At 34.6% G+C, this 27,618-nt stretch overlaps 2 protein-coding genes across 5 annotated transcripts; both read right to left on the bottom strand.

The window, feature by feature from the left end:
• Positions 1 to 556: 556 nt before the first annotated feature.
• On the bottom strand, positions 557 to 3,323 carry LOC132624307 (uncharacterized). The gene is made up of 5 exons (XM_060339107.1): positions 2,719 to 3,323; positions 2,314 to 2,621; positions 2,070 to 2,189; positions 1,490 to 1,983; positions 557 to 997 (listed from the first exon to the last, which is right to left on the bottom strand). Exons 1-5 carry the CDS (start codon positions 3,321 to 3,323, stop codon positions 557 to 559), a joined length of 1,968 nt encoding a protein of 655 aa, XP_060195090.1.
• Positions 3,324 to 6,300: 2,977 nt separating this feature from the next.
• Positions 6,301 to 14,309, bottom strand: LOC132622844 (probable prolyl 4-hydroxylase 9). 4 transcript variants are annotated; one of them, XR_009576022.1, is made up of 8 exons: positions 14,085 to 14,309; positions 12,281 to 12,400; positions 10,894 to 11,051; positions 10,299 to 10,396; positions 8,481 to 8,592; positions 7,492 to 7,557; positions 7,268 to 7,387; positions 6,301 to 6,484 (listed from the first exon to the last, which is right to left on the bottom strand). XR_009576022.1 is itself a non-coding variant. In XM_060337513.1 (8 exons), exons 1-8 carry the CDS (start codon positions 14,190 to 14,192, stop codon positions 6,398 to 6,400), a joined length of 858 nt encoding a protein of 285 aa, XP_060193496.1. In that variant the 5' UTR covers positions 14,193 to 14,309; the 3' UTR covers positions 6,301 to 6,397. The 4 variants fall into 4 exon arrangements, 2 of the variants coding, with proteins under 2 accessions (XP_060193496.1, XP_060193495.1); XM_060337513.1 differs by having other exon boundaries at positions 8,481 to 8,576; positions 10,294 to 10,396; XR_009576024.1 differs by having other exon boundaries at positions 6,457 to 6,613.
• Positions 14,310 to 27,618: the final 13,309 nt, after the last annotated feature.

Genomic DNA, 27,618 nt, shown 5'->3' with positions numbered 1-27,618 from the left:
ATAAACATTAACATATTTCAAATACATCTGCACATTTTTTCAGATACACTGTTTAAATTACATGTATTTGATGTATGTTGGAATCAACAATACATTTTAATATACGGTGACCAATTTTTGGATGAATGTGTAAATCTGCCTACATTCTAATATACAGTGACAATTGTGTGATTTTGTTAGTTCAATTTATATGAATGTGTATATCTTGCTATATGTATTTGAATTCGCCCAACCCATAAACATCAACATATTTCAAATACATCTGCAACTTATTAAGATGGCAGAGTCAGATACACTTTCTACATTATATATATTTGATGTATTTTGGCACCATTATTACATATTAAATTATAGTAACTATTTTTTTTAAAAGAACTGATGCTGCCTTTTATATTCATTTGTGAATAAATTTAAAGATAACTATTCAATACAATTCTAAATGAAGATATCACACACGTAGTACGTGAAACAGATTTCATTTTTCATTAAAAAAAAAAATGCAAACCAACAGTGTATTTAGTCTAACAAATCTAAACTTCTACAAACAAAAAAATAATTATTTCCTTCTAGGAGCATTACTACAAGATCGTCTATTGTGTCCAGTCTGTCCACAAGTACTGCAAGCATGTCTCTTTTTTCCAAGAAGCAATTCAAATAACGGCTTATCACGCTTTTTCTTCGGCCTACCAGGAGGTCTCTTGTATCTTGGTGGCAAAACAACATCCTTTGATATGTATGTTGGAATCTTCCATTCCCGCTCGTCAGGGAGAGGATCCACAGCGACATCATACGTCTTCACCACGGTGTGCGGTTTGCACAATTCGAAACAGTAATTATCAGCCATTAGATTTTTCTTCTTAATGACAGCCCATGCATGTGGGCATGGAATTTCGTCTATTTGAAACATCCGACAACTGCACGTTTTGTTGTCCAAGTTAACGATGAAACGCCTTCCTACATCATATACCGTGTACACGTATTCGGTTGATGGTTTGGCCTACAACAGATCAGTCAAAATCAACAAAAACATACTTCACGTAAATTCAAATACACATAAGTTCATGATTGCAAAGATTAAACCATTATAGTCATAAACATATTGCTAATTATTATTCATAGCTGACTAATTGTATTTGATCAATCTAGTCACATACACCAAATATGTGAAAAAATTTGACACACATATCCAGACTGCATATAACTAAATACAACAAATACAGTAATGTAATAGAATCAAAATACTTATTCAACTAATAAATACATGTTATCATTTTCACATAGATCTCACAGATTCCATATGATAACTATATCAAATACAACGAACATAAATGAATCTCAATCGAACATACTTAAGCAATTTGAAAAGAAACATACCGTCATACGTAAACATAGATACTCATTTATTGACAACATCTCCTGAAATTTTTTACCGAGTGTTGTGAACGTGTATGTATCATTTTTCCGGTTATTATAATTCCATCTTCCAAACATCTTCCTCACTTCTTCTAAAATCAAATATAGGAAGCTCTCTTGTTGCTACAAGGTGACGATTAATACACTCTGCTATGTTTGAAGTCATTGTCCACCCTCGGTTAGCAGTTGCATACACTCTAGCCCACTTCTCTCTTCCAGCCAATTCCAAATACTCTGCCACCCGAAAATCTGCCTTCTCAACTTTGCCCATAAGCTCATCAAAATCTTGCCGCGTGTATGCTTTTGCCATTGCATAAAACACGGGACTCAACACATCATGGCTCTTCTTATACTTCTTACATACGTTACCCCAAAGATGCCATATGCTTGCATAGTGCGGCACATTCGGATAGATTCTAGAAACAACTTTGTTTATGCTTTCATGCCTATCGGAAACAATACACATGTTCTCTCTCACACCATACACTTCCCTGAATCGCTCAAAGAACCACGTCCAAGACCTGTCATTTTCTGAATCTATCACACCATATGCTAAAGGAAGTATATTACCTGCACATACCGCGACAATTAAAAAAAAATCAGTTCTACATATTCATTCTTTAGTATAATCAAGCTGAACCGTGTATTTGACTTACCTGGACCGTCTAACGTGCTTGCTGAAACGAACGTTCCGTTGTATGCTGTTTTGAGGTGGCTCCCGTCAACTACAACAATTGGCCTACAACAATCAAACCCTTTGATGAATGCATACAATGCTATAAACAGATAAAGAAACTCATTTTAGTCGGATTTTCGTATTCTTATATGTGAACCTGGATACGTTTTATCCAAGATGTATAGGTACCCAGGTAATTTTTTTGTAAGAATCCGATGGTTCACCCATTAAATCCTTCATTGCTTTTTCCTTAGCCCGCCAAGCGACCATATAGGACACATCCATTCCAAGATCATTTCTTACATCCTCCGCTATATCATTAGGTGTGTATTTCCTCTTATGGTTGGCTACTTTTGGTTTTACAATTCCACCTATAAACCAACTTGTCGCATGGCGTTGTGAATACACCTTATCTTTTAGCGGACTTGTATGCTTGTCACGAAACTCCCTAACCCTGAACATTTCTGATTTACCAACACTCGATGCCCTAAATTTCCAATCACACTCTTCAGACACACATACTAGTGTATAACTTCAAATACAAACATGAAAACAAATACATTAGTTGACAATATATCAGATAACTACATTAAATTTAAAATATAATAGTTCAGAACAATTAAACACACCTTATCGCATTTGACCTCTCGGCACGAAAATTGAACCTGTTGGAAATTGCATAATTCGCCATAACAGCCTTCAGTGTATCTTTGTCCTTGTAAACTTGATCAACAACAACCTCTTTTTGGTTCTTATCTGATATAACTAGATTTGTGTCATTTTCGAACACAGTAACGACATTTCCACAACTTGAAGAAGCTAAGTCTCCACTCACTACTGTTTCCATAGCATTTGTTTGTTTTATGTAACCAATTTGCAAAAATCCTCCTTCAATACAACTTTCACCAGATACACAAGTATCAACGCTTTTATCAGTTGTAGTTATGCACAAAGGATACATCGCTAACTGTTTGTTTTCTTTCTTCAATTCCACATACACCCTAACACTCATATCATTATGTATTTCCATTGGCGTATCGTTACCTTCAACTATATATTTGATGTATATGTTTTTCAGTTGCATGTCTATATTCAGCTGAGTTGCAACTGCTTGTAATAAATCTATATATGTCGAATATTCTTTAAACGCCACTGCATCGATTTTGAAATTCACATAGCAGTTTTCATTGTTCCAATTACCTGAGTGTCTTATCAACGACGATATAGTGGACATTCTTGTACTCAAAATGAATGAATTAGTTGAGATTGATTACAACTTGAAATACATTATAAAATAATATACAAAATTAAATACACAAATCTACAACATACAGATTTTCAAATACATTAACATTTATGTATCAGAGTTAGCTTATGAAAACACTATCTCAGATACATAAATACACACAACCATATATACACATCTGAAACATATTTGAAGCAGAAACTGTGTTTATCAAATACGCACATAGTTTCGAATACACCAGTTCATATCATAATGAACATAAGAAACAGTCTACCAAATACATATAACCTACAAAATTATATATACAACAATCCGTTCTATACAATATTCCAAATACATTAACACTCGTGACAAACATAAGAGATATACAATACACTGTATCAAACACAAAAATACATACAAAGACATCGTATTTATTAATGTATTTGGGATGGGAAAAGAACAACACAGCAAAAACACCAAGATTTGTGTATTCACAAATTGAAACAAACTACATAAATACGAAAACAGAATGTATATGTTTTCAACACACACTTCATCACTGGTCAAATACCTAACAAACATACAACACAAAGATACTACAGTCAGTTTTTTTGCCGAACATATAACACATTTATTTGAAGCTCGTCACTGAAGAGGAATTCAAGGACGAAGGAACTTAGCAAGGTTTGACAAATAAGAAGTAAAAAAACTACAAAAACCAATGCCAATCTGAAATACATTTTCAGTGTTTTTATTAAAAAAAAAAAAGGTACTTTCGAATTACCATTAGAATGATCGTATTTTGCTATTTTGCTGTTTTTGCTCTGTAGTTGACTGGTTTGAATTTTTGAATTTTACGTTGCATTTGAAAAAGGTGGGTGGAGAGAAGGAGAATCGCGAAGAATATGGAAATGGAAGCTAAATTTGTGGAGCAGATTATGAAAGATATTATTATGAAATATATTTTCCCATTTAAGACCAAATTAAATGCCTATTTCTAAGGGATCTGTTTTACTGGTTACAGCTTCTGAGTCTATTTACTATACCGTAAATACACGCAATACATATGGTAATTAACTAAAAAGGTAGCTACGAAATGTAATAAATAAAATGATAGTTACTAATGGTAAGAACCTATTATGTTTGCCTTAAAAAATTCCTTATATTCCACACCTATATTTCATTTAAAAGAGGGGCTATTTTAGACTAAAATTTAACCTTGATTAAGGGCAACTATGATTTAATAGGTGGCAGGAGGGCAACTTTAAACCATTTTCAATATGTTAAGGATATTTTTGACCTTTGATTTGTAATATAAACTGTCTACACTTATTATTATGTAAATTTTCCAAATTAAGAAATCTTTTGTTTGAGTTGAAATTTCGAAACCGTAATTATTTTTTGGGAATAAAGTAATAAAAATATGTATAATTAATTATCTTTAGTTATAGTTGTCATGATATTCCAATTTCTTACCTAGTTTCCAATAAATAACTATCTAAATTAGGAATTTTATCTCATAAGCCCTTTCCATCAACCTATGCTAGTTAGCTACATCGAGGTGGTGCAAGCAGCTAAGGGAGCACAACATAGTTTTTCTTCTAAGGGAGCACATAATTGACAAATCTTACTCCAGCTAGCTGTTACTATTCTCTCCAGAACTAGAATAATCCATCTTTTAACTACCAATCTATAATTTTAACATTGTCAGTTTTGAGTTGAGAGAGAATTTTAAAATATATATCTACCTTATCTGTGTTGATTTTTTTTTACACATATAGTTTCAATTTCAAAATATTAAATCTTGTCGAAGCCACAAATTGATTGTTGGATCACTATAAGAAATGAAACATTTGGAGAGGATTATTCATTTTCCATTTCTCTTACAATTTTAGAACAAAAGCATTAGCGACGGGAGGTCGCAGTTAATGGCCTTTTGTGGTGAACTACTTAAAAGTCACAACTAAAGCTCCAACTTTTAGTGGCAACCATGTTACAAAGAACCTTTAGATTACTTCCCATGGTGATTTTAGGGGAACAACAATAAAATTTAGTTCTTAATTGCCATGAGGGGGTCGTCGCAGAAAGGTTATACAAAAGCCTAGTGTCTTTCTTTCGAAGATCCTCTATAATAATAAAAAGGATTTTTACATACACCCAAGCCGATCAATAATATCAGAATATGATAAATCGGACCAAACCTGTTTTCGAGTAGAGGATCCGCTACTGTCCCATCAAGCATTGTTGTATACGAGTAATAGCTTTGTTAAGCAATCCAATAAATCATACATGTACAAGCATGGGGGAATTGCTTTATTTGCGTGATGAAGAAGATCTCTTTCAGTTGCGCTAACTAGCTAGCTAACTACTGCCAATGGGGTGTTTAACCACTCCCATGGAATTGCCATGGTGCAGAACATATCTAGCATGTCCTTGCCAACGCACATAAGTCCTGTTCTGTCTTGCATTTCACCATGGCACACTCTTCCTTTCAAACCGGTAAAAAGAAAGCCCTTAGCCATCATTACATTACTTATGCGCTAGCTTTCATCTCCTTCCACCTATACCTAATCCATTCATACGGGAAGTGCTCTTTTTTTTTTTTGTCAACGGATTTCGCTCATCAAGTACTTGTTTGATCTGCCGCGGTTAGAACACGCTTAACAGAATGAAACAGAACTAGTGTATTAAGCAAGTACGGGTATCTCACTTTCGAAAGAGAGTCTCGACGTGGCGGTATACACCTAGCTCCATAGCTGGGCTTGTCACTGGCTAGAGGGCGACCGACCTACCGGACCAGAGGCAGCCGAGAATGTTATGTAAAAAGGACCATCTTCATGCAGCTGGCTGCTGCTACTCTCTCTAAAATAATCCATCGATGGAGCATCCATACTCGTATTCGCGTATACAAGTAAATAAAATTAGACTACCAAAGCGCTCAACTGACCTCTATCGAGGAAGCAAAATGGAGAACTGGCAAGGATAAAATAAATTCTCAATTCTATAGATCAATTTACTCCAAAGCTTGTTTTCTTAGTACAACAAATAACTAATGAACAAACACTACAATGTAGAGGCATTTACTCGTCCGGTTCTATATTCCTGATCCACTTGGTGGCTACCCATTTTTCTCCTCGGATTACTGGACAGCTACCGTGAAGTGAGGTCTGCATTAGAATTCAAACAAACATGAAAATCGCAAAGCCAGCAAGGCCATGTATGAAATTATGCATTACATTATGTTGGTCATCCCCTTCTCTGGTAATTTGTGCACTATGATTTGCATTTACTGGAACCTGGAAGAAGTAAAAGAAAGAGAAAAAGCATATTCTAATTGCAAGTACACTAACATAGCAGCATTAGAAAATGAAAACAATCTTGACACAACATACTATAATCTCTCCATCCAGTTTCCACGTGATTGATCTGAATGTACACTTATTCCCTTATTTTTTTGTGGGGAAGGGTCTCCATGTACAAATTTATTCTGATATTTTTACAAAAGGGCCTCTTGCAGTGAGTGATCACTTTATACAAATAGTTCAAGCAGCATTACATTAACCTTTTTCAACAAAATCTTCATAAAATCACGATATATGATTAGTTAACCATGTTTAAGCTTACATCATCTATTAGAGCTCAATTAAACATGTTTTTGGGCAACTCGAGGGTTTATCACCTTAGCTTTTCTTAACACTTTAAACCACTCTGCAGGAATCACAGCTTTTAATCTGGGATTATATATTGTGGCAGATCTCTAATCTAGCAGCTACAGATTACACGAAGTTTGCCTTGTATTCGAGCTAACTTATTGCAGAACAGCTCCTTGAAACAAATTTGTTAAGTTGATTACTCCTGTCTCTATATATTATTGATTCTCATACCCAAAAAAAATTACAATGAACAGACAGAAAATACATGATAATAATGAATGCACTAGAATAACTCACCAGATCAATTGTACCGTTTGGAAACAATGAGTAGAATAGAAGTCCATCCCCTCTGCGTGGCTTCACTTTCAAGCCAATACACTTGCTGAAATCATATTTACCATCCATGTTCTGCCCGTTCTGTAGATAAACCACAAAGGACCACTTTACAAGAGAGGCAGACAAAAAGGTAGCGATGGGTAGAAAGAAAGCGCAGAAGAGAGTAGAGAGGAACTTGCTCTTACCTCAAAGGGGAAAACAGTTTCCCCACCTTCTTCAACATCGGATAAATATAATAAGAAGGATGCGACCTAGACGAGATTAATGAAGGTTTAGTCCAGACAAGTGAAAGTAATAATTCCTTAATATTAGCTGCCAGTGAACAAATTCTCGACCAATGATTATGTCAAGTTAAAAGTGTAGTACAATCCCTGTAAACTTGGTCGGTGGTTCCAAGGATTGACGTTAACATCAGAATTTTTCCACAAAGAAAAGAATAAAAATGGATATAGAGGATGTCACATCTATGGCAAGATAGAGAGCGAACAAAGAAACTATCGTCATCTTGGTTCTTGCAAAAACTACAGTAAGATTGAAGAGAAATTAATTAGATTTCTTTAGTCAAAGATATGTTAACTTCTCAAAAAAAAAAAAAAAAATCTTTAGTCAAAAAATAAAAGTATAAAACTATACTTCAACTTAAAAAAACCAGAAGACAACTTGTCAACATGCTTGGAGGACTTCTCACTAGGAGTGATATTTAAACTGTACAAATAAAGGTGGTTTACACTTAAAAAGCATGCAAATAATTTCTTTTAATATCTTCTCTTGCAGAATACATTAAAAAGATGCTCAATGACAATGAAAATCTGACAAGGCCTTGCAGTCCAATCTCAGATAAAGCAGCATCTTATTTTGCAATTTTCTTATCTGACAACAATGACATAGAACCCAATACTTGAATCAAACACATCAAACTTCTCTTTTCTAATTATATGTTATCATTGTGGGGGTGGGGGGCAGAGGATGTTTACGAGTAACATGGATAAGCACAACATTCTCGTGCCCAGATAACCAAACACACTACAGCATTGCACCATCCATGATGCCCTTTTGTGTAAGATTTCAATTGAGCTACTAGAAAAATAGTGAGCCAAATAGAAACATAGCACCATAGCCAATATATTTAGGGAACTCTGGCCACCCAGTTTAAAAGTTCTGGACAGAGGCATACCCTTTGGCTCTTCTGAGGGCCATATTGAACAGGATCAAAAGCATCATAATGTGACTGATATCTCTGGCCAATTTCATACCGCAAAACATTAAATGCCTGAAACACGTACACCCTTTATTCACCGAAAAGCAAAGGTCAAATTATTCAGCGTAATTAAAATTAATGAACAGAGGAATATAATACTTAGCATTGCCCTGAAGCAGAGAATCAGCGATAAGGAGAAAATTGAGATACAAAACACACCAATGTTTATTAACCTACAATGATCAAGCTGCTTGACTAGCTGTCAATTGTCACATGTATTAGGAACAAACATGCGTTATATGTAACACAGAAAGAGATATTGACCAAAGTATTCTGGAAAACCAGCTCAAAAACTCCACACCAGGCAGTTTCAGATGCTAATCAAAATGCAGATTTGCGTCACCAAAAATTAAGGCATTCAACAAAGAGAGATGCTCAATTGTCTCTTAGAACTAGACACTTGACCCATTGCCACATGGTTTTTTCCTTTGAAAAAGAGTCTCTTGTTAGAAGTGGTGTATCCGCACCATTATGGGATCCATGATCTTGCTTGACTACTTCATTTAATACTAAAGACATGCCTAACAATATTGAGGGAGGAAAAAATGCTCTGTCAATTTGAGCAACCATGAGTTGTCATTTCCATAAATTAAATGAGCTGACCCACATATGTAACCTCCAAGTAACAAAAATTCCAGTAGAGATATACACTAGCATTATGCACTTACACCGACAACAAAATTTGAGTAAAAGTTTCTTCAGAGATTTACATGTCACTATGAGGTGAATATTGATAATGAAGATGGCATCATCTCCTCTTCATTATGATAAATGCTTAAAATCTATGTTTTCATCATTAACACATGCACACTTATTCAGGAAGAAGTGCCTACAAGAACCATTGTCCCAGTACACAAGACTGAGAGAAAATGAGAAATGAAGAAAGCAGAATCCAAGTAGTTACGGATAATGGGGAAAAAGAAACACAGATCATAAAATGCGACCAAACATCACAACTCTATACCATAGTGTCTTGCATCTTAGCTACTTTTGAATAAACGGCCTCAAAAGCACCTGCCAAATACTGTCATCTGAGTTTCACTGCATTACCATTCTGAATTATTTATTACTTCACCCTAGTCTGTAACTTAATAGGCATTATCTGAAATTCAAACTTCAAATATGACTTCTCAGATAAACAAGACGAATCAGTGTTTCAGTGAGAAGTACTGGTCTTAGTAATAAAAAGGCTAATAGCACTTCTTATCAAATGAAAAATGAGGTCCACTTCTTCTTTTAAGTTCTTCAGTATTTAATCACTTGATAAAGTAAGATTATATTACTTCAAAAGCTACATTGGACCCATTTCTTTTAAATTCTTAAGCTATCAGAAATTAACATTTTAATCTATTTCTTGGTATATTCTCTTTAAAATATTAAATATTTAAACTCCACATGATCTACTCCATGCCAATCAAACTAGATATAAATAGAAGTTTATACTATAACTGTATTAAGATATCTACGTAGTTTCAAATCATGATCATCTTTTTTTCCAATTACTAACACTATAAACATTATGCCAACTAAACTAGGGTAGGCGGAGTACCGACATTTTTGCCAGTGCACTAGGCAAAACTTGGATTTGTTCATGCACAATCAGCTTCATTGTAAAGGAAATAAAAGACAGGCGGGATAGGGATTTGGTTGGGGCCTTGAAGCAAAGCCCACATATGGTGAGAAGAGCTTAATGCATTTTATTTAAGATATACATGTCAAAGAACTTTACCTCACCATGTGTCTTAGGGATCATTGTCGCTTTTGCAATTTTCTCCTCAATAAGATCCAAAATTCCAGTTTTGTCTTCTGATGCACTAATAAACGTGCCAGAACTGAAGAAATTGACAAGATATGTAAATCTCATGCACGATTTGTAGTTTCTTGTCAAAGATACTAATACAAGAAGCGCAAAGTTCTATCATTTTCTTATATTTAGAAGGAAATCACAAGAAATTAGAGAAAAGTCATTCAAATGTGGTTTGAAAATCATGAATTCACTTTGTCTTCCAAAACAAGATGATATATGCACACACCATATATGCAGTGACCTAGTTTAGCAGAAATGGGAAGGAAAAGTCATGTTTGCATTGATTATTGTATACATCTTGTGACATTTTCAAATAACTTTTGGAAAAAATTATCCAATTATTAAGAAACAGAACACTCCGAAATTAAGACAATGTGCTGACTTAAATAAAATTCTTGGAGCTTTAAGCTTCAGTTTCTTGATCAAAAAAATAAAATTATTGGTGTGTTCATGTTCAACATTGATAGAAAGGTCCCTGATAGAAACTAATTGACAAAAATGAGGTCATAGGGTAGTACATACCTTGTTCTAATCCCTTTGGTGGTATCTTCTGTTTCTCCTTTGCGTAGAGCCAAGGATGATGGTTCCAAATTTGCCTTTGCTATCTTAATTATGCTTTGGCATTGTTCTATAGATGCAAAATTGGGAAAGTATAATGCACGTGGGTACCAGCTTAAAACCTACCCAAAGAATGTAAATATATTTACAGGGAAACTCAATATAAATTAACCTAATAATAGTTAGACATAAAGAATCTCATAGAGTTGATAAGTAAGTATACGACTTAAATACTTACAAGTTTAACAACATATATTTAAGTTATAAAGCAAGTTAACATGGTAATTTTCTAGCTATTGCAGAGATGTGAACTAAGTACATACTTGATGCTTCTGCTTCATTAGGGCAGCGGAAAAAGAGAAGAGTCCCCCACCCAAAAAAGGGTGTATGGAAATATGATCTTGGGCGCGCACTCTTAATTAGTACTCCCTCCGTCCCAATTTATGTGGCACCATTTGACTAGGCACGGAGTTTAATAAAGAAAGGAAGACTTTTGAAATTTGTGGTCCAAAACAAGCCTTAGATATTTGTGTGGTTGTTGTAAATTATCACATAAAGTTAAATGTTCTCTAAATATAGAAAGTACATTCTTTTTGGGACAAACTAAATAGGAAAGTGTACCACATGAATTGGGACAAAGGGAGTACAATTTATTATACTTCAGCTATGATAGAGAGCGCATCTTTGAGTCAGAGGCAACTATCTCAAACCTTGTTAAGGGTGACTTATCAAACTGTATTAGATTGGACAAGGAAAAGCCTTGATCAAACCCAATGAAAAGTGGGAATCTAGGAGGATATATATCAAAGCAGGATTTCTCTGCACGTCTGTTAAACATTTCCTAGATGCTTCAAAATTCACATGCACTAGCAAATGAGTTTGTAATACATAAAGAGAAAAACTTGGGTTTTCACTCGGCGAGAAAACTTCCAAGCTCTAGCAGGGTCTTTATCTCATTGTCTATCTTTACATCAGCATAAGAGTACAACTAGATTTTTAACAAACTCTGCCCCTGAATGATGGAACAAATTCAGTTTAAAACTTGATAAATACTATAATGCAAGTTTGAGCATTTGTCATCACTCTGTACACCGTACTTACTTCAAGCATCTTTCTACGAATTTGAGCTCAAAAGTTAGTGGACAATATTAAAAGTCCATCTTTATACCAAAAAAGAAAAAGAAACCAGCGAGACAATATTTCTTATAGGAGTTCTTCAAATAAAAAGGGATTTTAAGAATTTGGCGATCAATTGAAAAATGAATACACAGCAGAATAACCGGTCGCTTATGTTCACCTTGCTCAGAAATGAGAACTGAAATCCAAAACAACTGAAACAAGAGAAACCCACCTGAAAGGGGATGGAAGTGAGGGAATGCTCTCCAGTCTCACCAATTGGCAAGGGATCAAAGTCTTTCTCCAAATCAACAGATTCTAGCGCCCTAGGCCTTGGCTGTACAACAGGTGCATCCTACCATACCCAAAAGTTCAATCAGCACCGGTGTTATCAAAAGTGAAAAGCGCAAAAAAGCTCTAAGATTCGTTGAGGCTTTAATGAAAAAAGTTGCAAATGGAGAAAAAATACAAATATATATGTTTAGTCCAAAACTAATAATAATAAGCATGAATAACAAATATATGGACAAAGAAATTGATTTTTTTCAACGATAAAGTGAAATATCAATTGTTTAGTATCGCCTTAGAAACGCTCATTCGTAAGGAAAAGTTTGTCTTAGAGCCTTGATGACGACACTGAAGCGCAAATTAAGCGAGGCGAAGCGCTCAGTATGTTTTGAGCGTCGCTTCAGGCGCTTCGCCTCGCTTCAGGGCTTAAGCGTGCCTTTGATAACACTGATCAACACATACATACAAAATAAGTGAGCATCACCGCAACCACTAGCTTATAACTACTCCCTCCGTTTCAATTTGCTTGTCTTACTTTCCTTTTTAGCCCGTTTAACAAAGAATGCCTCTTTCCTTTTTTGGTAATTCTTTAATTTCAACTTTCCACATGACATATTTAAGATCACAAGATTAAAGGGTATTTTGGTACATTCTACATATCTTTAGTTTAAGACCACAAGGTTCAAACGTCTTCTTTGCTTTCTTAGTAGGCGTTTGACCATAGAAACCAAATATTTTTCACTTTAATTGGAGTTTTTGAAGTTGGAGCTAAAGATAGAATTGTGTTTCGTTATAGTTTTTGCAAAAAAAAATTAAAAAAAAAATTGATTATTGTTTGAATGTACTAAAAGTGAAAATAGTAAAACTAGGATTTTAGGTGTTCTCCAAATTTCAAATGCAACATGAATTTTCATGGACAAAAGCTGATTTTCAAATTAAGTGCAAAAAAAAAATTTCCGAAAAAGAATAATTCTCATGGCCAAATGGATTGTTAAACTCCGTGCTCAGTCAAACTAAGACAAACAAATTGAAACAAAGAGAGTAAGTGGTCGTTTGGTGCATGGCCAAAATTATCTCAGGATTATAATCCCGAGACTAATTTATCCCATATTTTGGGACTATTTTATACCATTTAGAAGATGGTATAAAATAGTCCCAGGATAAGTGGTATAAGAAGGTATATCCCAGCTTATACCATGGGATGCATTTTATATTTTATTTGGTACAAGGTATAAAATTATCTCAGGATAAATTTATTCATTCTACCAAATATGGTATAAAAAAATAGTGTCGGAATAACCCAGCTTATATCATGCACCAAACGACCCCTAATAGTTGAGACAGCAGTTGCGGAGTTTGTACAAATTTACTTTTTTCCAAAAACAAAATTGTTCAACTAGATATATACAGTTCAATTACACCTACTGTCCAAATAATGTATCTGTTCATTATAAGTAACGATGATACACAGTAGCGCAGGGATTAGAAAATACTCCATCTGTCCCAATTTACGTGATTGTAGTTTCACTAGACACGGAACAGAGGTTAAGAGAGATTGTGAAATTTGTGATCTAAATCAGACTTAAATATTTGTGTGACAGTAAATAAAAAAAAAATTAATTTAAATAAATATAGAAATGTATAGAAATAATTTAAATAAATATAGAAATGCCATCATTCATTCTTTCTGAACAGACTAAAAGAAAGATATATCACATAGATTAAGACAGAGACAGTAGTAGAAAGGACACCTGTTGAGAGAAGAGAGAAGAAGCGAGGAATCCGAGGAGGAAGAAGAAGAGACATAACAGAAATACGAAAGGCAACCCGATGACTGATGATTTGCCTCTGCTCCTCATTCTTAGCACACGGTGATCATTGACTTGCGTGGGGACTATTATTACGAAAATGGGTCAATAGGAGATCTGCCTACTCCACTTGGACTTTCGTTTCATTTTCATATCCCAAGGGAAGCGCCTTGCGCGTACCATTTGAATATTAATAGCTTATTTGGCCAAGCTTATAAAAATAGCTTATTTTAAAAAAAAATATTTTTAGCTAAAAGTAATTTGTGTTTGATCAATTAATTTAAAAATTACTTTTGAGAAGCAATTAGTGTTTGACCAAGCTTTTAAAAAGTGCTTCTAAGTGTATTTTTCTCAAAAGTACTATTCAAAAAAGTGTTTTGGGCAAAAGCTATTTTTTTAGCTTCTGAAAAACTACTTCTGCTACTCCCCAAAAACACTTATTTTCTCCTAAAAGCTTGGCCAAACACTTCGCTTTTTTTAAAATAAGCACTTATTGAAAAAATAAGTATTTTTGGGGAAAAAATAAGCTTGGCCAAACAGGCTATAAGAATGGTGAAAAGTCAGATCTGAGTATTTCTTATAAACTTTATTGGCTTAATTAAAATCATAAATCCTTAGACATTTTTTTCATAATGTAAGAAATTACACAATAAAAGTGTAATAACAGATTATAAGTTGGAAAATGATAGAAAATTCTCTCCTAATTGTAGGAAAAAAACATGAAAGATAGAAATACGTTAATTTTCTTAAAAACCAAAAAAACCGAAGCAAACCGAGGGATATGTATTATATTTGGTTTGGTTATAATAATTTTGAAAATTGACTAGATTGGCTTAGTTTTGGTTTTAACCCAAACCGACCCATGAACACCCCTTCCGGCACCGTTAGTTCCCTTGTCTCCACTGTTTTATCCTATATTTATTTCTTACAAATTAAATTCGGTCAAAATAAAACATGGCCCATCATATTTAACAGACCCGTCTAGCAAAAACCGACCCAAGTTGCAAACTTAGAAAGAGACAATTAAGTTAAAAGAAAAACTTGGCAAACTTACTCAAATAAATACCTTATTGTAGCTTCCTACCATTTGTAACTTGATTTACCTTATTGTAGCTTCCTATCATTTGTAGCTACCTTTTTAAACATTATCATTTGTAGCTACATTTTGGCAAAATAGTGTATGTTTTTGCGTGTATTTGTTGCCAACAAATACATGAGAACACGGTAAAAAAAAACACAGGATCCTTGATTTTAGCCTTTAATGGTGGAGCTATTAAATTAGATATTAATATTTTTTTTTATGTAATTTAGTGATTTTTTTTTTGCTTTGATGTATATCAGTGATTTTTTAATGATGTATTTCAGTGATTTTTTTTTGATGTATTTTACTGATTTTTTTTTGATGTATTTCAGTGGCTTTTTTTGATGTATTTCAAATACATTGTGTACATTCCAACTACATATGAAGCCAAATATATTCAAATTTTCGTGTATTTTAATGGATTTCAACAAACACATTCAGATACACGACAAAAAAATTCAAATACATTAAAAAATAGTGTGTTTGGCTATTAACAACATACGCTAAAAAAATACACTCAAAAAATACAAAGACAAATACATTCTAAAACAGTGTATTTGTGAGATGTAGATTTTTGAATGTATTTGTATTTTGGCTTTTAACAAATACACACGGCCAGATCTGAGACACTACCACTACCAAAAACCCTAATCTCTCCACCACCACCACCAAAATCCTAATCTGAGACAGCACCACCACCAAAAACTCAAATCTGAGACACCACCACCACCACAAAAAACCCTAATCTTTCCACCACCAACAAAACCCTAATCTCTCCACCTCCACGTCATCTTTCCCGCTGCCATCTCAAAATCAGTGCCATCGCCGCCGCCACCACCAACTATACACACGGCTAGATCTGTGCCATCGCCTTACTGGATAGAGTGAAAAGAGAGAGAGAGAGAGAGAGAGAGAGAGAGAGAGAGAGATGAGCATAAAGGGAGAGGGAGAAGAGAGAGAGAGGGGTGGCGCGGCCATGGTGGTGGTGGTTGAGAGAAGGGGAGAGAGATTTTTAGGGTTTTGAGAAATGAATAATCTAAAATGGGTAGTGATTGGGAAAAAAGAAAGATATATGTATTGGATATGTATTTTTGATATGGTTACCATTTGTAATTTAGAAAAGTTAATTAGCTACTAAATATAATTAAATAAAAAGGTAGTTAATATTAATAATTAGGTCTTAAAAGAAGCTACAATGAGTAAAAATTCCAAAAAACTTACCTTTTGATGAGTAAAAATTCCAAAAAACTTACCTTTTGGGCTCGAAGCTCACGATCATCAGGTGAAATCGTGAAGAAGACTATCTCATCCGTTGTTTTTCTAAAGTGAGATATGAGAATTGTGGGTTTGCGTTTGGGAATCGAATGGAATCTTTGTGGTGGGTTAGGTTTGCAAGTTGTGTCGGTTTTTGCTAAAAGGAGATGATTTAAGTTTCAAAAAAAAAAAAAAACATTTTGGGCAGATTTGAAGCCCTCGATTAGCAGGTGAAATCATGAAGAACACTAGCTCATGCATTTTTTTTTCTGAATTGAGAGATAAGAGAATCATTGGTTTAGGTTTGGGAGTCGATAGGAATTTTTTGCTAGGTTAAGTTTGCAAGTTGGGCCGGTTTTTGCTAAAAAGGGATGATTTAATTTTTAAAAAATTCACCTTTTGGGCAAATTCGGAGCCCTCGATTATCAGGTGAAATGTGAGGAAGCCTAGCTCATGCATTATTTTTCCTGAAGTGAGATATGAGAGAGTCGTGGGTTTGGGTTTGAGAATGGAACGAAATCTTTGTGGTGGTTTAAGTTTGCAAATTGGGTCGGTTTTTGCTAAAAGAGATGATTTAAAGCTAAAAAAAAAATTACCTCTGGGGAAAATTTGAAGCCCTCAGATCAGTAGGTGAAATCAGGAAGAAGCCTAGCTCATGCGTTATTTTTCTTAAGTGAGAGATGAGAGAATCGTGGGTTTGGGTTTGGGAATCGAACAAATTTTTTGTGGTGGGTTAAGTTTGCATGTTGGGTCGATTTTTGCTAAAAAAAAAAAGATGATATCAGTAAAAAAACAAATATGTATATACTTTTTCGGCAGATTCGAAGCCCTCGATTAGCAGGTGAAATCGTGAAGAACCCTAGCTCATGTGTTGTTTTTCTGAAGTGAGAGATGAGAGAATCGTTGGTTTTGGTTTGGAATTAAAAGGATTTTTTTTGCTTGGGTAAGTTTGTAAGTTGGGTGGGTTTTTCGAAGCCCTCGATTATCAGGTGAAATCATAATGAAGCCTAGATCATGCGTTTTTTTAAAGTAAGCTATGAGAGAGTGGTGGGTTAAGTTTGCAAGTTGGGCCGGTTTTTGCTAAAAGAGATGATTTAAGTTTTTTTTTTTTTAAAAAAACTTACCTTTTGGGCAAATTCAAACCCCTCGATCAGCAGGTGAAATCGTGAGGAACCTTAGATCATGTGTTGTTTTTCTTAAGTGAAAGATGAGAGAATCGTGAGTTTAGAAATCAAAGGAAATCTTTGTGGTAGGTCAAGTTTGCAAGTTAGGTCAGATTTTTGCTAAAAAGAGATGATTTTAAGTTAAAAACTTACATTTTGGGAAGATTCGAAGCCCTTGATCATGCATTGTTTTTTCTAAAGGGAGATATGAGAGAATCGTGGGTTTGGGCTTGAGAATCGAATGAAATCTTCTTGGTGGGTTAACTATGTAAGTTGGGTCGGTTTTTTCTAAAATAAGAGTTAAAAAAAAAACTTACCTTTTGGGCAGATTCAATGCCTTTGATCAGCAGGTAAAATCGTGAAGAACCCTAGCTCATGCATTGTTTTTTTTTAAGTGAGAGATGAGAGAATTGTGGGTTTAGGTTTGGGAATCGAACTGAATCTTTGTGATAGGTCATTTGCAAGTTGGGTCGGTTTTTTTTTTTTTTTTTTTTTTTTAAAAGAGATGATTTAAGTTACAAAAATTTACCTTTTGGGAAGATTCGAAGCCCTCGATCATCATGTGAAATCATGAAGAAGCCTAGTTCATGTGTTGTTTTTACTGAAGTGAGATTTGAGAGAAACATGGGTTTGGGAATCCAGCATAATCTTTGTGGTGGGTTAAGTTTTCAAGTTGGGTGGGTTTTTGCTAAAACGAGATGATTTAAATTAAAATGAGATTACCATTTGGGCCGATTCGAAGCCCTCGATCAGTAGGTGAAATCGTGAAGAAATCTAGCTCGTGCGTTATTTTTTCTAAAGTGAGAGCTGAGAGAATCGCGGGTTTGGATAACATAATCTTTGTGGTGGGTTAAGTTTGTAAGTTGGGTCCGTTTTGGCTAAAAAACGATGATTTAAGTTAAAAAAAACTTACCTTTTGGGTAGATTCAAAGCCCTTGATCAGCATATGAAATTGTGAAGAACTGTAGCTCATGCGTTGCTTTTTCTGAAGTGAGAGATGAATCAATCGTGGATTTGACTTTTGGAATCAAACTGAATCTTTGTGGTGGGTTAAGTTTGCATGTCGGGTCGGTTTCTACTAAAAAGAAATGATTTAAATTAAGAAAATTATCTTTTGGGCAGATTCGAAGCCCTCGATGGTGCAATTATGAGTAACCTAGCTCATGCGCTGTTTTTTCTGATGTGAGAGATGAGAGAATCATAGGTTTGGATTTGGGAATCGAACTGATCTTTGTGGTGGGTTAAGTTTTAAAGTCGGGTCGGTTTTTGCTAAAAAAGAGATGATTTAAGTTTAAAAAAACTTACCTTTTGGACAGATTTAAAGCCCTCGATCTGCAGGTGAAATCGTGAAGAACTCTCGCTCATGCGCTGTTTTTTCTTGAGTGAGAGATGAGAGAATCGTGAGTTTAGGAATTGAACGGAATCTTTGTGGTGGGTTAAGTTTGCAAGTTGGGTTGGTTTTTGCTAAAAAGAGATGATTTAAGTTTAAAAAAACGTACCTTTTGGGAAGATTCAAAGTCCTCGATCAACAACTGAAATTGTGAAGAAACCTAGCTCATGCGTTGCTTTTCCTAAAGTGGGAGATGAGAGAACTGTGGTTTTGAGTTTGGAAATCGAATGAAATCTTTGAGGTGGGTTAAGTTTGCAAGTTGGGTCGGTTTTTGATAAAAAGAGATTATTGGACAGATTCAAAGCCCTCGATCAGCAGGTGAAATCGTGAAGAGGCCTAGCTCATGCATTGTTTTTTTCTAAAGTGAGAGATGAGAGAATTGTGGATTTGGGTTTGGGAATCGATTGAAATCTTTGTGGTGGGTTCAGTTTGCAAGGTGGTTGGTGATACGTTTATACATTACGAAATTATATTGATCATACTGCAACTACATAAAAGAGTTGTTTGATCTGACGCCAGCTGATGCAATACTACAAATGGGAGACCTACTTAAATAAAAATGATAAGAGAGAGATTGTTAAAAGGTATCCCACTACTTACCAAATTTGTGTGATTGAACTTAAATTACTAACCACCAATTGTTTTAACTTTCATTGAGAACTACTTCATATTCTATATATATCAGAGAATGTGTATTTCAAGAACAAAAGTACAAGAATCATAATAAGTAAATTAGTTACAGCAAGTATCAATCATCTGATAAAAAACCTCCCTGCAACGCAAGCCATCACTCGAGAGTTGCATTAGCTTCCATCTGTATTAACATCTTGTGTCTCCCTGAAATGTCTGTACTTCACTCACTTGGCTTGAGGAGTTACTAGGTTTCTACATAAGGCATCAAATGCCTTTTCGGGGCCATAATGTTATGATCCAAATATGACTTTCAAGATATAAGGACTGACGTACTTAAGCATTATGTAGTGTCACTATAGGCTACGCTAAAGGCAGTAAAGTTGCAATTCTTCATCATTCTTGATGCTGCTTCAATTCAATATACTCCATCCATAACAAAATTAGATTGCAATGGAATCTTGTTTGGAGTCCCTTACACACTATCAAATTGGGTCGTGGCACCAAAAATAATAGACCAAGAAGTACAGCAGGAAAGCAGTCTCGTCAGCAGTTGAACGAGAACTTTAAGTTGCTTCACAGAGATTAGTGAATTTAATGGTAGCATATATGAAAACTCTATTATGTTCAAGGCTTATGGTGTTTGAATCATTAATTCACAAACCATCCTCTGCAATGCTAACTTATTACTACTAGTTTGTGACAGCAGTTGGAGTTAGCACAAATTTACTTTCGAAAAAGTAAATTGTTCAACTTGATATATAGTTCAACTGCACCTACTGTCCAAATAATATATCTGTTCATTAAACCAAAAACCTGTAATAAATATAAGTAAAGATGATACAGTAGTAGGGATTAGAAAATAAAAATGGCATGCCGAGAGAAGGGAGCAGAAGCAAACAATCCAAGGAGGAAGAAGAAGAGACATAAGAGAAACACGGAAGGCAACACTATTATGTGAATAATGAAAAAGAAGAACACACAATTTTTACGTGTAAACCCTTAAGGAGAAGAAAACCGCGATCGTCACCAACTCTTATTACTTGAAGAAAGATGTTTTTATAAGGATACATAATTATGAAGGAAAAACATGTATATATAAGCTGCGAAAGACCCTAAACCCAGTAGTAATCGGAGCATTTTTTCACGTAAGAAACAAACCAATTTTCAGAATAAACCATCACAGGGGGGGACTCCTGCCGTCAATCATAGGAACTAGTCATGTTAACCAAAAACAGGATCTCGAAGAATTGAGTTCGAATAATTGGAAGATCAGGTCAGGAACTAGCGAAATAGTTCGAGAATCCCAGTCAAGAATGGAAGGCAAGAGATGGAAGAAGAAGAAGATATTGAGACCATTGTTATTTGTTATTTCTGAATGAATGAATTGATTATATTACAAGAGTATATATGGAATGAATCAACTAATCTGTAACTGCTTCTAATTAACTTTCCCTCCCTTTTTCCTTTAACTTACCCTAATTGAAATAACCAACTAAATGAGCTGATGTGGCTCTAATAGCTAATTTCATGTATCAGTACTTCCCTTTTAAAAGACACCCTTGTCCTCAAGGGTGTGAAAATGGTGAATGTATCTCCTTCCAGGTCAAATGGAATTGTGATAATTCAGATGGAAACTTGTGGTGAACAAGATGATCACACCTAAACTTTGTTGAATCATCACCCACATCCTCATAATTTGTTCCCATAGTTGTATAAATGCTCCCAAAAGTGACTGTCATATCGGTTCTATAACCTAACATACAATTTCTCGCAATGTCAAAGTGCACCATTGGCCTGGAGGAATTGATGTTAGTCTTAGAGTTAGCAGTCAAGATACCTTCTATGTTAATAACATTTTGCTTCTTGGCCATAATACAAAAGGCATTAAGTTTCCCTTACATTGGCATGATCACTATTTACCACACAAGAGCGACCTAAGAAAGTCTTTATAATCTCACTGTCATGTTGTTCGTCAAGTTTCATTTTCTTGCATTCATCTACTACCACTTATTTTCCTTCAGGAGATTCAACTGTAAATGCCTCATACTTGCCTAACTCCACTTTCTCTAGCATACCTTTCCCTTAAGATCATCCTTGTTATCAATCCATACTTTTACTCTTTCCCTTGCAATTAGTATTGGTATTTCCTCTATTATTAGAAGGAGCGATTTCTCAATCTCTTCACACGGGAAGGTGTTCTTATCATTCTCCAAGTTTAACCATAAATCGTAGGAAGTCATGATGATGTGATTCTTCGAGTTAACAAAGAACCAATCGACCAGGGTCTTATTCTTGAAGCGATTGATGGACAGAATTCAAGAAACGGACGTAAATCGGGCTATGCTTCTCGAAATTATGTGATTACAAGACGAGGAGAAAGATGAAGATTTGAATTATAAAAATAACTATTGAATGGTTTAAATCAAGTAAGTATTGAAGGCGGAATGATGGAAAGAAAATTAGGGTTCTGGATATGAACTAGAACGAATTTTAATCAAGAAACGCGTTCTTGAATGATCAAGAACAAATAAAGTTCCTAAGTCACCACTTGAAATCAAATTACGTGATAAAGAAACACCACACGCTATTGAAAACAAGATAAAGACTATCACCACCTTGCTTGGAACAAAAAACAAGGATAAAGAACAAGAAATAAAGAAAATAACTCTATTACAAAACTTAGGTTTATGCTAAAAACGTGAATAGTGTTTAACAAAGAATAAGAACCCTTTATATAGGCCTAGGGTCTCTTCTTTGATGACTAAAAATCCCTATTCTACTCTAGAAAGGAAATAGCTAAAAACAAGGAAAGTAAAATCCCAATTCTACAAGGAAAAGAATAAAGAAAACTGAATCTTACTAGATCTAGGATAAAAGTCCTACTAATGATAGGAAATTAAATCCTACTAAAATATAAATCAAGAAACAAGAAACCTATTTAGAAAAGGATTCAAGAATCAAGAATTGATTTTCTTGAATTTCTTGATATTATTCATCTTTCATCATTCTCCCCTTGTTGAGAAAGACTCTTCCTCGAGTCTAAAGGCTCCATAAATGGTGAAAGATTAGCCAAAAAATTTGGAAACAATCCATACTCACCAGGCTCTAAGTTGCATTTTTCTAGCTTGTCATAGACCTTCATCATGTTGTCAACAAGCTTTGCATATGGTCGAACCAAATCCCACTTTCTTAGTAGTAACTTTGTTCCATGATTTCTCAAATATATCATCTTAAATTTATCTTCAATGTTTAAGCCATGATCAAACCTTATTTCTTTTTGATCTTCATGAATCTTGAAAACTCTCGTGCCTATGTGGTGTTTGCATGAAAAATCTGAGATAGTGCCATGAAAACCTTTATATAAATCAAATTCAACTACCTTTGGATCAAGGTTGGAGATTAAATCATGTCTTCTTAAGAACTCCTTGACAAATTTGCTACTCCCAGATTTGACATGGTTATAGCCATTAACCTCAATGAAATTGAGAGATCTTAAATTGACACATTCTTGCAAAGGTTCATCCTTTCGAGGAATAATTCTTGCTCAAACTACATCATATAATAAAATCTCATTCATAGACTCTTTTTTCATAAACTCATCCTTTTTCCCTTCCAAATCTTCATAGACTATTGGTCCTATGCAATACGCTGATTTGGTTGGTGTGGAGTAAGAAACAAAATCTATATTCTTTTCAAAAGCTCTTAATGGTGGAAACTCAATCTCACAAATGGTTGGATGCTCTAATGGATCCTTATCAAAATTTGGAGGTAAATCCTTAACTTGTGGATCTAATTCATTCTTCTCCTTCGTTTGCAGTTCTACATTGATGGGACCAATGATTTGTAATTTGGTCACAAAAGAATCATCAACATACTTGGAGTTTTTAGCAACATCTTCTGGATACAAGGGAACCAACTTAATTTTTCGTCCATCCTTTGTAAAAGAATAGGTATTACGATATTCATCATAGTTAGCACACCTTTCATACACCCATGGTCTTCCAAGTAATAAGTGGCATGCATCCATCTTTGTTACATCACATCAAACAAGATCATTATATATTTTGCCAATAGAAAAAGAAACTAGGCATTGATGAGTTACCTCTAAACCAGCATCATCATTCTCAAATTTGATGCTATAAGGATATGGATGAGGTTTTGTTAACAAGCCAAGTTTAGAAACCATCTCTTCAGAAACAACATTAACATGACTTCCTTTATCAATGATTACCGAACATACCTTATCATGGGAGGTACATCTAGTGCGGAAAAGAGATTCATTTTTCCATAGTTTTTCATCTTCATGAACCCAAAGTCCTCTTGTTTCTTGCACATAATGCATAACCTCAGCTGTGCTCTGATACCAAATTGATGTTATTCTTCGAGTTAACAAAGAACCAATCGACCAGGATCTTATTCTTGAAGCGATTGATGGGCAGAATTCAAGAAACAGACGTAAATCGCACTATGCTTCTCGAAATTATGTGATTTCAAGACGAGGAGAAAGATGACGATTTGAACTATAAAAATAACTATTGAATGGTTTAAATCAAGTAAGTATTGAAGGCGGAATGATGGAAAGAAAATTAGGGTTCTGGATATGAACTAGAACAAATTTTAATAAAGAAACGCGTTCTTGAATGATCAAGAACAAATAAAGTTCCTAAGTCACCACTTGAAATCAACTTATGTGATAAAGAAACACCACACGCTATTGAAAACAAGATAAAGACTATCACCACCTTGCTTGGAACCAAAAACAAGGATAAAGAACAAGAAATAAAGAAAATAGCTTTATTACAAAACTTAGGTTTATGCTAAAAACGTGAATAGTGTTTAACAAAGAATAAGAACCCTTTATATAGGCCTAGGGTCTCTTCTTTGATGACTAAAAATCCCTATTCTACTCTAGAAAGGAAATAGCTAAAAACAAGGAAAGTAAAATCCATATTCTACAAGGAAAAGAATAAAGAAAATTGAATCCTACTAGATATAGGATAAAAGTCCTACTAATGATAGGAAATTAAATCCTACTAAAATATAAATCAAGAAACAAGAAACCTATTTAGAAAAGGATTCAAGAAACAAGAATTGGAAATAATCTTCAAACTTGAGCTTCTTGGACTTTTTCTTTTTCTTGAATTTTAGTCTTGTGTTTCTTGATTTTCTTTATTTTCTTGATATTCTTCATCTTTCATCACATGATCTTGGGAAGAATTGTATCAGAACGAGCTTCCCATGAGAGCACTTATTTCCAAGCAGCTCTTGAATAAACAACACAAATTCTGATGTTAAATGCAGTTTTCACCCTGGAAACCTAACTCAATCATATTTGAGTTCAAAGGATTGTTGTTGGTCTTTACTAGCAACAAACTTATTCAACTCCCATTGCTTTGTACCAACTCCAATAGTGTCATGTCCCAAACGGACATGAGTGGCACCCACACTAGTCCTATAGTGGGCGAACCAATCCCTTAACCCATTATCAAGACAATTCCAATTACCTAAATCAATTATAAAACATTACTCACGAATAAATGATAAAATAATCTAACAATAATATAAATAAATAACAAGTGCGGAAATTTAGCTATTACATCTCCAAAATCTGAAAGTCATCGCACAAGGACTCTAACCAACAATGTCTAAAGAGAAGAAATAATTGTCTAAAATAAACATAATGTCTGGGATGAAAATGGACATCTGAAATAAGAAAAGATCTTCAGGCAGCATGGCACGAATAGTAGCTCACCCTTTGATCTTGATAACAGATAACCTCAACTAGATGCGAGGTCTGAGGACGTCTCTGGCTCAAAATCTGCACTCACAAAAAAGTGCAGCAAGTGTAGGTCAGTACAAACAACACGTATTGGTAGGTATCATAGGCCGACTAAGATTAGGTCTATATTAATTATAGTTTGATGTGATTAAGTATTCTATGTGTAGTTATAATGTAGTTCAGTACTGGTGGTATGCCTATTTGATGTATGAACAATAATTTCTATGTTTGAATTAGAATTAAAAGTTTATTAAATAAAGTGCTTGGTTGGATTCTGTTTGTTCCATTTGGTGATGTGTTTGGTTTAAAGGCTGTTTAAAGCTTTACAGGTTTGATAAGTAGTATGTTTGGTTTAATTCTTGTTTATCCTATTTAGTAGTATGCTTTGCTTAAAGGTTAGTTTAAAGATTAAAAGTTTATTAAATAATTTGCTTTGTTGGATTCTGTTTATTCCATTGGGTAATGTGTTTGGTTTAAAGATTTTTTAAAGGTTTACAGATCTAATAAGTAGTATGTTTGTTTTAGTTCTTGATCATTCTATTTAGTAGTATGCTTGGCTTAAAGGTTGGGTCAAAGGTTAAAGGTTTATGAAGTGATGTGTTTAGTATGATTTTGTTTATTCTATTTGGTATTATGCTTGGTTTAAAGGTTGTTTAAAGGTTTACAGGTTTATTAAGTAAGGTTCTTGGTTTGATTCTGTTTATTCTTTCCAGTAGCGTGCTTGGCCTAAAGGTTGGTAGAGGTTAAAGATTGATACTTTATTCTATATTAATAATATGCTTAGTTGGATGTTTTAAGCAATAGTTTTGGGGGCTTGAATTCTGATAAAGATGTTCATTAATCCTACACTTGTTTGATTGCTCTTGATTGTAACAATTTGGTTTGGATAATGACTATTAGGACCTGTTTGAACTGACCTTTGAGTGGAGTTTGTTTGAATAAGAATGTACTTGGGTGGTTTGAAGGGTCTTTGACACTGTTAAATAAATTGAACTCAGGGCAGTCCTGAGATGGTCCTTATCTTGTCCAAAATGGTCAACCAATTAGTAAAATAGGTTTTGTTAAGTGGTGATGATAGTTATACTTGCTTCAACTTAGTAATGAGATGCCAAATCCTGAAAAATGGTATTAAGAAAGAACTTTAAGGATTGGTAGCTTGACATAAAACATGTGTGTATGTGAGTCTGTTTTGTTTTAACATGGGTGGAAGTATCTATGTGTTTGCTATGTGTAGAAAAATCATCTTTTTTTTCCAAGGCTGATCACCTAATACTTGAGAATTAAGAGGATAAAAAAGAAAATGGGAATGCTGGGAAGGTCTTGGTGCAAGTCTATCTAGGCCCTTTTATGAGTTTGTTTGGTAGTGCTTTTGGATGTAGTGGATTAAAATGTAAGAAATGAATAATGTAGTTATGGCTAAGAAAGAGACTAATTGTGATATGTAGGATTCTGTGAAGTCAAAGGGACTTTTATTTGGTTCTATATTGCTTTATCATGTGTGAGTTGGTCCTAAAAGAAGACATATATGCCTTTTGAGATGCTGTGTGGTATTAAAGAGTAAAACATATCATTTCATAATTAGAACCTTGGTTTGAAGTTGCCTTTGAACATTTATCTGTGCTATTACTCTAAACACTTATGTTGGGTCTGTCTTAGTGATCATGCTTGTAACTTGGCTACAAAATCTTTAAAGTTTGAATGGAGTTCAATGAGTCAACTTTGGTAGTCTTGTGATAGTATTAGGTTGTTCTAAACCTTCCTATGGTCCTTAGTGTTGTCACTGGGTATGAAGATAAGTCCATGGGATGGGGGGAAAGGTCTTGGGAGAGTAAAAGGTGAGCCTGGCCATGAACTGGAGGTAATGATCAGTGGAACCCAAGATCCCTTTTTACTGAAAGAAGACTCAGGAAAGTGAGATGGGGAGGTGATGACCCCACCCTGTCCTGTTTCCCTTTCAGGACCCTAAGACTTTTTTCTCATCCTTTGACCTCCTACTCATGGTTCTGGGACACACAAGGATCTCAGGTGGATTTGGAGGACTTAACTATATCTAGGGGTAAGGGGCGTACACCTAGAGTTAAATGATCTGCTATGAGTACTTATAAAATCTAAGTCCTGTTTGTTCTTACTATGTCTCCTAAAAGGTTTTTTTTTAACTATGGGGAATTTGTTTGTCT

This window comes from Lycium barbarum, chromosome 12 (assembly GCF_019175385.1).
Source record: "Lycium barbarum isolate Lr01 chromosome 12, ASM1917538v2, whole genome shotgun sequence".
Classification (NCBI taxonomy): Eukaryota; Viridiplantae; Streptophyta; class Magnoliopsida; order Solanales; family Solanaceae; genus Lycium; species Lycium barbarum.
The sequence above is the reverse complement of the archived record's forward strand: the minus strand, read 5'-3'. Positions and strand labels throughout refer to the sequence as shown.

Coding starts and splice junctions, on each gene's coding strand:
- LOC132624307 (XM_060339107.1), bottom strand. CDS start 3,323: ATGTCCACTATATCGTCGTTGATAAGACACTCAGGTAATTGGAACAAT. Junction 1,984..2,069: donor AAGCACGTTAGACGGTCCAG/GTAAGTCAAATA, acceptor CGGTATGTGCAG/GTAATATACTTCCTTTAGCA. Junction 998..1,489: donor TTAGAAGAAGTGAGGAAGAT/GTTTGGAAGATG, acceptor GATCTGTTGTAG/GCCAAACCATCAACCGAATA.
- LOC132622844 (XM_060337512.1), bottom strand. CDS start 14,192: ATGAGGAGCAGAGGCAAATCATCAGTCATCGGGTTGCCTTTCGTATTT. Junction 7,558..8,480: donor GCCCTCAGAAGAGCCAAAGG/GTATGCCTCTGT, acceptor AATCTCGTCTAG/GTCGCATCCTTCTTATTATA. Junction 7,388..7,491: donor AAACTGTTTTCCCCTTTGAG/GTAAGAGCAAGT, acceptor GTTTATCTACAG/AACGGGCAGAACATGGATGG.